Source organism: Bos indicus x Bos taurus, chromosome 19 (genome assembly GCF_003369695.1).
Source record: "Bos indicus x Bos taurus breed Angus x Brahman F1 hybrid chromosome 19, Bos_hybrid_MaternalHap_v2.0, whole genome shotgun sequence".
Taxonomy (NCBI): Eukaryota; Metazoa; Chordata; class Mammalia; order Artiodactyla; family Bovidae; genus Bos; species Bos indicus x Bos taurus.
In genome coordinates, this window is record NC_040094.1 from 41,427,760 (window position 1) to 41,441,040 (window position 13,281).

The following is a 13,281-nucleotide window of genomic DNA, read 5'->3' on the forward strand; positions in this document are numbered from 1 at the left end:
TATTTTCCTATGTATGTTCCTGAAATGTGACTAGTTCCTTAGAAATATGGCTTGGGTCACTTCTTTGTTCCCTCTGCATGCTCTTTCTGGGTAAATCTCATCCATGCCCATAGCTTCCATTGTCACCTGTGGCTGACAACTCCTAAACTGCCACTCCAGCAGCCACCTCTCCTTTTGCGTCTCCAACATTGATGTTCAACTGCATACTGAGTGTCTACTCTTGGACAACCCACACAGGCACCTTCCATGAAATGAGGCCAGAATCAAATAAGGCATCTCCACCCTCACCTGCAACCAAACCCTGACAACGGTCCTGCTCTTCTCCCACTGTCTCCTGAGATCCCATCAGCCATCTCATATCCGAATCAGAAACTGAGACACTAACCTTCACTTCTTCCTCTCCTGCACACCCTTCATCCAATTAATCACCAAATCCTCTTAGTACCATTTCCTAAATTGTTCCTGAATTCATCTGTTTTTTTTTTTTCTGCTGCCACTTCTCAAGTTTAAGCCAGTATCATCTTTTACCTAAATCACTGCAACAGCAGAAATCAGGGGCTAGAAAATGACAGCTTGCAAGCTAAATCCGGTTCATCACCTTTTTTTGGTAAATAAAGTTATGCCAGGGCACAGCCTCATCCATTTATTTATATGTCACCAGTATGTGCTTCTGAGCAATAAGGATAGAACAGTGGTAACAGAGACCATACGGCCAGCTAAGCTGAAAGTATTTACTATCTGGTCCTTTACAGAAAAAAAAAAAAGCCACACTAAACTGTCTCGCTGCCTTCTGTCTTACCTCCCTCCAACTCATTCTTCAAACTACAACTGGAGTGATCTTTCCAAAATTAACCTACGAATTCCCCAAATTCACAAAGTCGAGGAAACTCCAATCAAAATGCAATAGGCTTTTTTAAGAATTTAACTTGATTCTAAAATCTGACTGGAAAAGAAAAATGCCTGAAAACAGCCAAGAAATTTTTGAAAAATAAAACAACTAAGGGAACACTTGCTTAACAAGCATCAAAAATGCTTCAAAGGTATAGTAATTAAAATAGTAAAGCAACAGTCCAAGAAAAGACAAATATGTTAATGAAATATACTAGAATGTCAAGAGATAGACTCTAGTCTATTAGAGAATTTAAGATATAAAAAAGAATGGGTTATTCAATTAAGGCAGTTAAGCTAATTATCTATTCAGAAAAATAAATAAATTTGGATCTCTTTCTCATATCAGAATAAATTCTAAATGGGTTAAACAAAGTGAAGTCGTGGCAGAAATTAAAGATTATATTTTGATCCTTGGGAGTAGGGAAGCCCTTATGAAAGACAAAAGTCATATAGAGGAAAAAAGGCAATTAAATCTGAAAACAAATACATTTTAAAAATTCTAGGGAACTCCCCGGTGGTCCAGTGGTTAGGACTCTCCACTTTCACTGCCAAGGGCCTGGGTTTAACTCCTGTTTGGGGAACTAAGATCCTGCAAGCCACGTGGCACTGCACTCCCGCAAAAAATATAAATAAAATTCTGCATGCTAAGAAAGGAAAACAAGTTTAAAAACCGATAGAAAGAAAATTTAAAATATAAATAACAGATAATAATTACAAAATACAACACATTAAAAGACACAAAAATCAGTATGTAAGAATTCTTCTTCGGGTGATAAAATGGTCTGAGTTGATTGTAGTAATGGTTGCACAATTCTAAATACACTAAAAATCAGTGAACTGTACACTTTAAATGCATAAAATGTATGGTATGTGATTTATGGGCTTCCCAGGTTTCTCAGTGGTAAAGAATTTGCCTGCCAAGCAGGAGATGCAGGTTTGAACCCTGGGTCAGGAAGGTTCCCTGGAGAAGGAAATGGCAACCCGCTCTAGTATTCTTGCCTGTGAAATCCCATGGACCGAGGAGCCTGGTGGGCTACAGTTCATGGGGTTGTAAAGAGTCAAATATGACTAAAGCGACTTACCACTTACATACACACACAAAATTGTTACTTAAAAGATAAAGAAAACAAACTAATGATAAAAAACTGGGCAAACGAAATTCATAAGTAATTCACAGAATATATACAAAGAGCCAATAAGCATTTGAAAAAATACACTCATCATCACAATTGTGGAAATACATCTTATAATATGTTGTAATTTTTTGTCTCTCTGGAAAAAAAATGTTAAAAGATTCAACACTGGAAAAGGTGTGGAGAAATACTCTCAAGCACTAGGGAGCAGGTGTAAACTGAGAGAATCATCTTTTGAGGGCAATTTGCAGGATCTATTATAATTTAACACATGCGACTCTTCAAACCAGCAACTCCATTTCTGTTTATCTATTCTAGGGAAACAGTGCCAGATATGCAGAGAGGTTAAGTATAAGAACATTCAATGAAACACTGATTACAATGGTAAAAAATTTAAAACCACCACCACCTGACCTGCCTCTTGGGAAACCTATATGCAGGTCAGGAAGCAACAGTTAGAAGTGGACATGGAACAACAGAGTGGTTCCAAATAGGAAAAGGAGTACATCAAGGCTGTATATTGTCACCCTGTTTATTTAACTTATATGCAGAGTACATCATGAGAAATGTTGGGCTGGAAGAAGCACAAGCTGGAATCAAGATTGCCAGGAGAATTATCAATGACCTCAGATATACAGATGACACCACCCTTATGGCAGAAAGTGAAGAGCAACTAAAAAGCCTCTTGATGAAAGTGAAAGAGGAGAGTGAAAAAGTTGGCTTGAAGCTCAACATTTCAGAAAACAAAGATCATGGCATCTGGTCCCATCACTTCATGGGAAATAGATGGGGAAACAGTGGAAACAGTGTCAGACTTTATTTTTTGGGGCTCCAAAATCACTGCAGATGGTGACTGCAGCCATGAAATTAAAAGATGCTTACTCCTTGGAAGGAAAGTTATGACCAACCTAGACAGCATATTCAAAAGAAGAGACATTACTTTGCCAACAAAGGTCCGTCTAGTCAAGGCTATGGTTTTTCCAGTGGTCATGTATGGAAGTGAGAGTTGGACTGTGAAGAAAGCTGAGCGTGGAAGAATTGATGTTTGAACTGTGGTGTTGGAGAAGACTCTTGAGAGTCCCTTGGACTGCAAGGAGATCCAACCAGTCCACCCTAAAGGAGATCAGTCCTGGGTGTTCATTGGAAGGACTTATGCTAAAGCTGAAACTCCAATACTTTGGCCACCTCATGTGAAGAGTTGACTCACTGGAAAAGACTCTGATGCTGGGAGGGATTGGGGGCAGGAGGAGAAGTGGATGACAGAGGATGAGATGGCTGGATGGCATCACTGACTCAATGGACATGAGTTTGAGTGAACTCCAGGAGTTGGTGATGGACAGGGAGGCCTGGCGTGCTGCGATTCATGGGGCTGCAAAGAGTTGGACATGACTGAGTGACTGAACTAAACTGAAATTAAGTATATATGGAACAGTTCACAGCAGTTAAAAAGAACAAGGTAGGAAAAAAAAAAAAAAGGTAGGGACTTCCGTGGTGGTCCAGTGGTCAAGAGTCTGCCTTCCAATGAAGGAGACACAGGTTTGATCCCCGGCTGGGGAACTAAGATCCCATATGCCAAGGGGCAACTAAGCCTGTGAACCACAACTAGAGAGCCTGCAACTGCTGAGTCACGGTGCTCGAGAGCCTGTGCTCTGCAATTAGAGAAGCCTGAGAGCCAAAACTAGAGAAAGTCAGCGTGCCACAATGAAGACCCAGCACAGCCAAAAAAAAACAAAGTAGATGAATATGTGCTAACATGGAAATGAGACTTGATGTCAAGAGGAAAGAGGAAGCATAAGAACTACGTGCCAACTGAGGAATACTACTCAGCAAATTTAAAAAAGGATGAACTACTGACATACACAATAACATAAAGCTCAACAACATTTATGTTAAAAGAAGACAGAGCATTAAGAGTTAATACTAAATATGAGTTCATTTCTATGAAATCCAAATACAGGCAATATTAATCTGTGGGTATAGAGAAAGGTGCTGAAGCTGAAGCTCCAATACTTTGGCCACTTGATGCGAAGAACTGACTCATCTGAAAAGACCCTGATGCTGGGAAAGATTGAAGGTGAGAGAAGAAGGGGACAACACAGGATGAGATGGTTGGATGGCATCACCAACTCAATGGACATGAGTTTGAGTAAACTTGGGGAGTTGATGCTGGACAGGGAGGCCTGGCGTGCTGCAGTCCATGGGGTCAGAAAGAGTCGGACACGACTGAGTGACTGAACTAAACTGAACTGAATAGAAAACATTTAGTGGTTATAGGAAGATGGACTAGAAAGGGCACAAGGAAACTTTCTGGGAGAATGGAAATGGTCTATCTTATTTTGGATGTTAGTGACACAGGTATACACAGTTACTAAAACTCAAGGTTAATTAAAAGGGAAGAATATTTTAATAAACCTTTCAGAATATCCACATTTATCTGAAAGGCTTATTAAAATATTCTTCCTTTTTCAAGCTAAATATCTGATGTGCAAGGCCAGATTTTCTTCAGCTGAAACAGCCTACTGTAACAACTGAATGCAGAAGCAGCTATGAGAATTCAGCTGTAATCTATTAAGCTAGAATTAAAGAGATCTGCAAACATGTAAAACAATGCCACTTTCCTCACTCATTTTTGTTTTGGAAAATATGGTTACTTTTTCATTAAAACTTTATGTATATTAACATACAATGGGTTTACTTGTTACTTTTAAATACATAAGTATTTTTTTAATTTTTTAATTTCTAAAGTGGTAAATACAAATAGGTATAATACATATAAACAAAAGCTCTGCAGGAGTCTCAATTTTTAAGAGTATAAAATGTTCTAAGGCCAAAACTGCTACTTTAGCCATTGTTATTGTTTAGTTGCTAAGTGGTGTTCCAACTCTTTTGGGACCCCATAGACGGTAGCCCCCAGGCTCCTCTGTCCATGGGATTTCCCAGGCAACAATGTTGGACTGGGTTGCCATTTCCTTCTCCAGAGGATCTTCCTGACCCAGGGATCAAACCGGTGTCTCTTGCTTTGGCAGGCAGATTATTCACCACTGAGCCACCAGGGAAGCCCTACTCTATTCTAGCCATATCACGTTATTTTCAATTCCTAAATATCATGTGATGTTTGTCTCCCAACCATTGCATATTCTTTTCTCTCTGCTTTGTACACTCTCATCAATCTCCTTGGCTAATTCCCATTTAACACTCAAGTCTTGGTTTAAACATCACTTCTTCCCTGGTTGCTCAACCTGGGATTAGGTATCCCTCCCATGTACTCCCATAGTACTCTGTCCTATATCATAATCCCATCTTATGATTGACTGCTTATTCACATACCTATATTACTCACAAAATACCTGTGCGCTGGAATTAGACCTTGTTCATAGCTAAATCCCCAGGGCATATGTGAGTATTTATTGATAGAGCAAATTAATGTAATATTCATCATAACCACTGGAGTATTATTATTTTCACAAGAAAACTGAGGCTCAGGGAAATGATGTGTTCAAACAAATTCACCTAAAAATTTGAGCTGACAACTGTATTCCAAGCCTTTCACCTTCAAACCTTGTCTGGAATAGATAGAAGAGTTTACCTGGGAACTAATGGCATACTTCAGGTAAGACAGGATGAGAGGATTGGGGGAAGGTCCAATCATGGCCTGCTCCAGTAGTGCTTCTGCAAGGAGAATAACAAAGGAAGCCTCAGTGTTACAACATTTCTGGGTTTAGCCCTCCCATCCTTCCTTCCTACTTCACTTAAGACCTGCTAGGTTGAGAATGTCCCAGGTGGCTCCTTTGGGAAAGAATTTCTTCATGTTGACTGCCCACTGGTAGTCACTCCATCGCTCCTTCCAAGCTTGCAAAATGGCTTGCTTCAGGTTCACCACCTTCATGATTTCACTCTGAGGAGACCGGGCCGGTAGCAGTCAGCCTTGAGGTTGGAGAAATCAAGCTAGAGAAAGGGAAAGGGATTCTGAGGAAAAGAATCGGGCGGGGCGATGGGGGATGGAGCGCAGACTTAGATGGAATGGAGTCGATATAGGAAGATTCAAGGGAAGTATAACTAGAAAGGAAAAAAAGGGGAAAGGGGCAAACAGGGATCCTATTAGGTTATTCCCACCTGAACCATTCTTCTTTAAACAAGCGCAGTAAGAAGAGTGTCAAAGGTGCTTAATACAAAGAATAAATGGGCAGTAAGGGGTTAAGCCAGTTCCGGTTGCCTAAATATGCCCTTAGCTCTGGCTGCGTCCCTCAGCCACTACTACCCCAAATCCAAATTTCTCCCCCCACTTCCTCCACCCTCCCCAACCCTGAAACTATAATTCCCTATTTCCTTTCCATCCATCACCTCCCCAAATTTAAGCCTACCGGACAATCTAGTTCTAGATCCTAGGTGTCGCCATTTTGGCACTTATAAAAGAGCTAGCTTTCTATTGGCTGACAGTAACAAACATGAACCAATAGGAAGGCAGCGAGACACCGGTCACACCACTATGTCTTCTGGGAATTGCAGTTCCTTGGACTCAGCTAGCTCGGAAGCTACGAGAAGCTAGTCAGCCCGCATTGTTTCTCTCCTTGAGGGAAAGCCGAGTAGGAGCTGAGGATCTCGGAGACTCAGGAAGCTTAGGGGGAAAGGCTCTCAAAAGGCCTACCGCAATTAAGTTTCTTCCAGTGACATCACTGTGGACCTAGCATTTAAATCAAATTCTGACACCCTTTCATTGCCCGCTAGTTAGTAGGCACAACACGGGTGTGGCATACGTTCATCCATAGGTTTTCTCTTTCCTGGCTTTTTTTTCCCCTCCGAAACCCCCGGATTTCCCAGAGTTCTTCTCCTTTCCACAACTATATTCCAAAGCGACACTGAGTCTCTGTCAGTTGAACACACCTCACCCAGCCCTTCACCCTAAAATCTGGCAGTTCTCTGGGAATCTCTGGCCCAGCCAACTGCTTGACTAAGGGAGACGTAAGGAGGAAACTGAGGTTTAGGAAATCGAAGATAAGAAAAGTCTAGGAACCTGTCACAATCAAGAGGGCCTAAGGAGACATGATGACTAAATGTAACTTGCTATCCTGGATGTGATCCTTAAACAGAAGAACCTTAGATGAAAACTAAACAATCTGAATAAAGCACGGACTTCAGCTAATAATAATGTATCAATGTCAGTTAATAATAATGTATCAATGTCAGTTATTAATTCAGAGAAGGCAATGGCACCCCACTCCAGTACCTCTTGCTTGGAAAATTCCATGGATGGAGGAGCCTGTTAGGCTTCAATCCACGGGGTAGCTAAGAGTCGGACATGACTGAGCAACTTCACTTTCACTTTTCACTTTCATGCATTGGAGAAGGAAATGGCAGCCCACTCCAGTGTTCTTGCCTGGAGAATCCCAGGGACAGGGGAGCCTGGTGGGCTGCCGTCTATGGCGTCGCACAGAGTCGGAAACGACTGAAGTGACTTAGCATAGCATAGCAGTCATTAATTGTAACACCTACCATACTAAGTAAAAGGTTAAAGGGGTAGGGATTGACAGTGAGGTATATAGGAATCCTCTCTATCTTCAATTTTTTTCCTATAAATCTAAAACTAAAATTCTTTTTTTAAAAAATGTTTATTAAAAGCAGTATGATTAGACTTCCCTGGTGGTCCAGTGGTTAAGAATCTGCCTGCCAATGCAGAGGGCACGGTTCTAGCCCTGATCTGGGAAGATTCCACCCGCCGAGGAGCAACTAAGCCCATGGGTCACAAATGCTGAGCCCAGGCTCTAGAGACCAAGAGCCACAACCATTGAAGCCTGAAGGCCCTAGAGCCCACACTCAGCAACAAGAGAAGCCACCGAAGTGAGAAGCCCACAGACCACAACTAGAGAGTAACCCTCCAGTCATCTGAACTAGAGAACGCCTATGCTCAGAAACCAAGATCCAGCACAGCCAAACATTAATTAATTACTTTAAAAACATGATGTCTTGCTTTAACCTATTGAACCACGTTATAAATAATTATGTCCAGTGTTTGGAGTATTAGCCTTTCTCCAACCCCGCCCCCCTTCCCCAGTGAGAAGCCAAAAGTAAATGCTACCCACCTCTGACTCCAACAGCTGGGCCTCTCCACACACAGGCCTCATCCCTGTCCTGCCCTGTGGACAGATCGCCACTAACATTTACAACCAGAACTACATTTACAACCAGAACAAGACAGTGTCCTGCCAGCCCTATTTTCAGCCCTGCATCCCATATCACAAGGAGCCTCAGATCCCCATCCATGAATCCAAGCTCCATCTATATTTCCCAATCACCATTCTTTGGTCACCCTTTAAGTGTCAGACTCAGTTCTCAGAGGGATGAATCTGGAAGAGCAGACCCCTCAGGCTCTGGAAGCAAACCTGCAGCTCTTGGGGCAAAGAATGACAGAATCGTGGGTGTCTGGAGCATAGTCTAAACAGGGAGACCAGAACTCCTGTTCTGAAGAGGGGAGTGCAGCTGGAGGAAACCCAGATCACATCCCTCTAAGGTCATGACTGCCTTCAGCTTCTTCCTTCCCCATAACCCACCCACAACCCCCTCCATTCTGCTCCCTTTAGTGCCTGCCCAAGCGACACCACTGGGGAATAATGTTTATACAAAACAGCTGCCAAATATGTGTAGCCAAAGCTTCCAAAGCAGGAAGGAGGGAGAACCCAGACTTCTCACACTTGACCTCCAAAATCCCCTCAGCCACACACATTGAAGCCGGCTACAGACCTTGTTTCTCAGCAGTCTCTCATGTACCTGGATTCCCTGCTTCTCCCAGGCCCCCAACTCTACCTTCGCCCGCCTCCCTCCTCTTATTCCTTTGCTGTCACTGCAGCTTAGGGCTTCCCACCTAGACACATCCATGCATCCTGCAGCTCCACTCCCATCCCACAGAGCCCAAACTGTCCTCTCAGAGAAAAGCTGTCAACCTTGTGACTGCTTCTGACTTGGTCCCCATGGGAGTGGAGAATGTTTGGGCCCTGAGGAGAGTGGCATTCTGAACTCAGACCATCCCCTTCTGGGAGGAAGCTAGCAGACCTCTGGGGAGGGGTGCCTCCTCCCCCACTTTACAGTGGCAGAGAGGCGGCTTTTGTCATGAGACCATCTGCCTTCCCTGTCCCCCACCTCTCACCAGCAGCTCTTTCTCTTGGTTTGGCAGGGTTTCCCCAAGGACTGGACTTTTAAGGATTTAGAAGGACACCCTTTTATTTTTTAATTTTTTTTATTTTGGCTGTGCCGCACAGTTTGCAAGATCTTAATTCCTTGACAGGGATTGAACCTGGGCCCTCAGCAATGAAAACATGGAGTCCTAACCACTGGACTGCCAAAGAATTTACTACAAGAATTCCCTTAGTTCTGGGTAAGGGCTATTTGCAGTTTTGCTACTTTGTCCTCTCTAGTGTGTCAGTTTCAGAGACTGCCTCTCCATACCCCACCTCTTTCCTCCAAATCAGAAGAGCTTCTAGGGCCCTGCAGGCTCTCTGACTTGCCCTCCGCAAGACTGGGATTCCATGATAATCCTCCAGTGGGTGAGAGAAGAGATGCCAGCATCCTCTTTGGGAGTAGAAGGAAACCCTCCCCACACACAATCCCTCTCAAATATCCCTCTTCCTTACTCCACTTTCCTGGGCTGTCTGTTTCTTCTCTCTCAGCACTGATAGAAGCTGAGCTCTCACTTCCACCCTCTTAGCCCCAAGGTCCAAGCTCTTCATTTTGCTGGCTGGGGAAGGGGACTGGCTGGAGAAGAGGGGCAGGTAAAAGCCAGCCAGCTAGGTAGAACTTCCCTGGTGGTCCAGTGGCTAAGACTCTGTGCTCCCAATGCAGGGAGCCTGGATTTGACCCCTAATCAGGAAACTAGATCCCACATGCCACAACTAAGAGTTTGCATGCCCCAGCTAAAGCTCCCACACGCTGCAAGTAAAGATCCATGTGCTGAAACTAAGACCCGGCACCTCAAATTAAAAATGAATAAAAACAAACAAATAAAGCCAGCCAGGCAGAGTGACATGGCAACACTGAAGGAGTAGCTGAAAAGGAACTAGGTTGGAGTGGGGACTTGCGGTGGTGTAAAATGCTATGAGGAATCGGGGTTTGGGTACCCAAGGGGATGGGAACACTCCTCATCTAGGCTGAAAAGAAGTGTAGAGAAAAGTGGCAAGTCTAAACCGAGAAACTGAAATACTTGGTAAGCACGCAAGGCACAAAGGGTGTCATCATCCCTTCTCTCTATAGGGAAGAACATTTTCCTTTGGACGCTTGCCTGGGTCCCCCCACTATGGGGAGTTAATTGGCAGCAGGTGGATGGGAAAGAAAGCAAGTCGTTCCCACACACTCCACACTCTGTACACAGCTGGCTCCAAACCAGTTCCCTCCCCTTACCCGTCCCCACATTCAGCTCTCCACTCTCTGTCTATCTGGGGAAGGGGAGGATGGAGAAGACTGCAAGGTGGTCCCCCCCTCAGGGACAGCTCCTGGATCCCCCCCAGTTCCGCCTCTATCTTCCCACTGGCCCCAGGAGAGGTCCAGAAAGAGGCCAGCCAGGACAGCGAAAGGCAGAATCTGAACCTTTGAACCACTCTGAATCTGAACAACTCTGAATCTCAGAATGGTTTCCTCTCTAACACCTGAAGGATGCCTTCTCTCTCCACACCCTCCAGCAAGGAGGAGAAGAGAGTGCCATGATCCTGAACCCTGGACAGGCCACTGCTCCTCCCTTCTGGCTCTGAGAGCCACTCTGTCCTCTTGACCTCCACAGCTGCCTGTGCCATCTCTCCTTTAACTGGAGGGGGAGGGCTGTGGTGTGGCAGGTAAAGGAGACTGCCCCCCACCTCTTCTCCTGGCAAAGCAGGATGAAGGGGTTCCAGGTGGGAACCTTCTGAGACCAGAAGCTGGAAACGTTTAGGGGATCTGATACCTGACAGGTATTAAATGTTCAAAAAGAAAGTGTCAAATGAATGAACAAAAGTAGAAGAAGCTCTGAAAGATAACCTGGAGAAGGTGTCAGCTTCTTTTTCTACTTTTACCCTCAGATCCCAAAGCAAGGCTCAGCCAGGCCCGAGTCCCCTCCCTGGCTCTCTTTTTTGTGACCCATAAACAGGGCATCTGATGGGACAAAGGTGATTGATAGGGAGCAATAAGTGGTCACTTTACTCTTAGTTGGGCAACTGTTTGCTAATTTCTCAGTCTCTCATCTCTGCCAGCCGCCGATCCCCAAATCGCATAAACTGACCTCCTTTTGTCTCCTCCTTTTCCACTATCTTTTCTTGATTAAAAAATCAGTAAGAGAAAGAAATACCTAGGTTTTATGTTCTCTTAGTTGGTGATACCTCAGTTTATTCTTTCCAGAACTCCCCAATAAGTGGGGCTGTATCTGCGGAGTCAGGGGGTGTCTATTGGACACCTCATCACTTGCTGACATCACCCAGGGCCCAGGAGGTCAAAGGGAGATGGGAAGGGGAATTACTTATGCCCAGGCCACTGAGGGGCTCGTTCATTCCAGGGCAGGCTGACGGGGGCCTTGTCCCCGTTCCCCCAAACTGTTTGTGGATTCTTGGAAGGAGTGGAGAATGCTGGGTGGGGTCTTGGCTTCCAGGATTTGGGAGAAGCTCTTTAGAAAGCTATCTGGATCCCCAGGTTTCTAGGGGTGAGACCCTTGATCAGTCCTGGGGTGCTTCCTAGCAACAGTCTGGGAGGGAGAGAAGGAATGGAAGAAAGAGAGGGAGAGGCCTGGGCATAGCTGTTCCAATGGGAGCCCAGAGAACAGGCTGTTCTTGCTGCCTCCTTGGCAACCAAAGTCTAAGAGGGAGGGGGCCGTCAGACACATCCCTGCAGGGTCTCTATCCATCCTCACTTGAGCCCCACCCTTCTGCTCTCCCCTTGGACTCAGCCCTGAAGAGGTGGCAGGGATGGGAGGAGCAGCCTGGATAAGGATTTTGTGACAAGGAGGGAACGCGCTGGGGACGAAATGACTCTGAGATGAGCTAGAAGCCTTGAGAAATGGGGGTAGGCGGGGTGAGGGGTGGGAAGGGGAATGACGCGACCCAGGGCCAGGGTCTGTGAGCCTAGACTAGGGCTGGATCCTGGCATCTGGCAGGATGCCTGCTTTGGAGGCAGTGTGCCCTTCACTTTGCCCTTGTCCAGGTCTGTTACCAGCCCATGTCGGGAGTGAAGGAAAGTGAGAGAGGTAAGGAGAAGGTAGGACGAGTAGACTTTCCTCTTTGAATTCAAAGTGCCTGCTCAGGCCCTGGGGAAAAACAGATAGATCAGGAGGCACTTCATTATCTATGGCTCTGGGTTTAGGATTTCATAAAGTCTCCCTCATCCAATAACTTTAGGACCTTTCATTAGAGAGATGTGGTGGGGAAGCCAGAATGGAGGGAAGAGGAAAACCATAGTGCTTGCACCTTCCCGCTCTGGACTCCATCACCCTGCCCTAATCCTGACTGTCGTTAGACCTCTTCACCGCCTCTGGTTCTGGCTGATGGAGGCAGAAGATACAGTAGCTCATCTCATAAATGTGTCTTATGCACTAAGATTATCTCCCAGCTCCCTGGGCAACCCAGTCCCAAAGGGCTGTTTCCACACATGGCACAGCCTGCACCCTGGGCACTGCACAGCACAGCCCTGCCCCCCGCCCCACCATATCAGCCAAATCCCATCACTGAGGTGGCATCGATTGGCAGACAGCCACCCTCGGTGCTCCTCCCACTGCACGCTGCCTTGACCCTGAACGATCAGCTTCCTGCCCCACACTGCAGCTGTTGCATGTCCACCATGAGCCCAGGCAGAACCCACAGGTTCACTGACTGCATGCTGACTCTGCAGGCTGCAGCTCTAGCTCCCCGCTGCCATTTCCCTTCCCCCATCTGAAAACCCCTCATCACCAGCACTCCACTCTGCATCCCAAGGGTTTCTCCCTAACTGCCCTTCTCATCCCTGTGATTCCAGGGAGGTCCCAAGAGAATTATCCTCCCCTCATCCATGCATTGCAAATGCCAAGACCCCCTGTAAAAGAAGTGGCTGCAACAGAGCCAGGATGCAGGTGGCTGAGACTAAGAAAAGCGAGGGCAGCCCAACTCCCATAGGCTGTTGGTCAGAACCCCACATTTGGCAAGTGATTCTGCCTAGTACAAACTGGGCTCTTGGTAGAATAGTTCTCCTTCACACACACACACACACACACACACACACACACACACACCAGCTCTCCACACACACACACACACACACACACACACCTATCCAAGAGCAG

At 45.6% G+C, this 13,281-nt stretch overlaps 1 protein-coding gene across 6 annotated transcripts in view; it reads right to left on the reverse strand.

Annotated features, from left to right (window-relative positions):
• MED24 (mediator complex subunit 24) overlaps window positions 1-13,281 on the reverse strand; it is a 44,174-nt gene that overhangs the window by 17,501 nt on the left and 13,392 nt on the right. For 3 of the 6 annotated variants that reach the window (XR_003506652.1, XM_027516619.1, XM_027516615.1), the window contains exons 1-3: window positions 6,386-6,450; window positions 5,781-5,969; window positions 5,611-5,693 (exon numbers count right to left, since the gene is read on the reverse strand). Coding sequence is in view for 5 of the 6 variants with exons in the window: in XM_027516619.1 (XP_027372420.1) it covers window positions 5,611-5,693; window positions 5,781-5,910 (213 nt within the window). In the remaining variant the exon portion in view is untranslated. Of the gene's footprint in view, window positions 1-5,610; window positions 5,694-5,780; window positions 5,970-6,137; window positions 6,300-6,385; window positions 6,451-13,281 lie in introns of those variants that run through there. The other 3 variants (XM_027516618.1, XM_027516617.1, XM_027516616.1) reach the window with 2 other exon arrangements.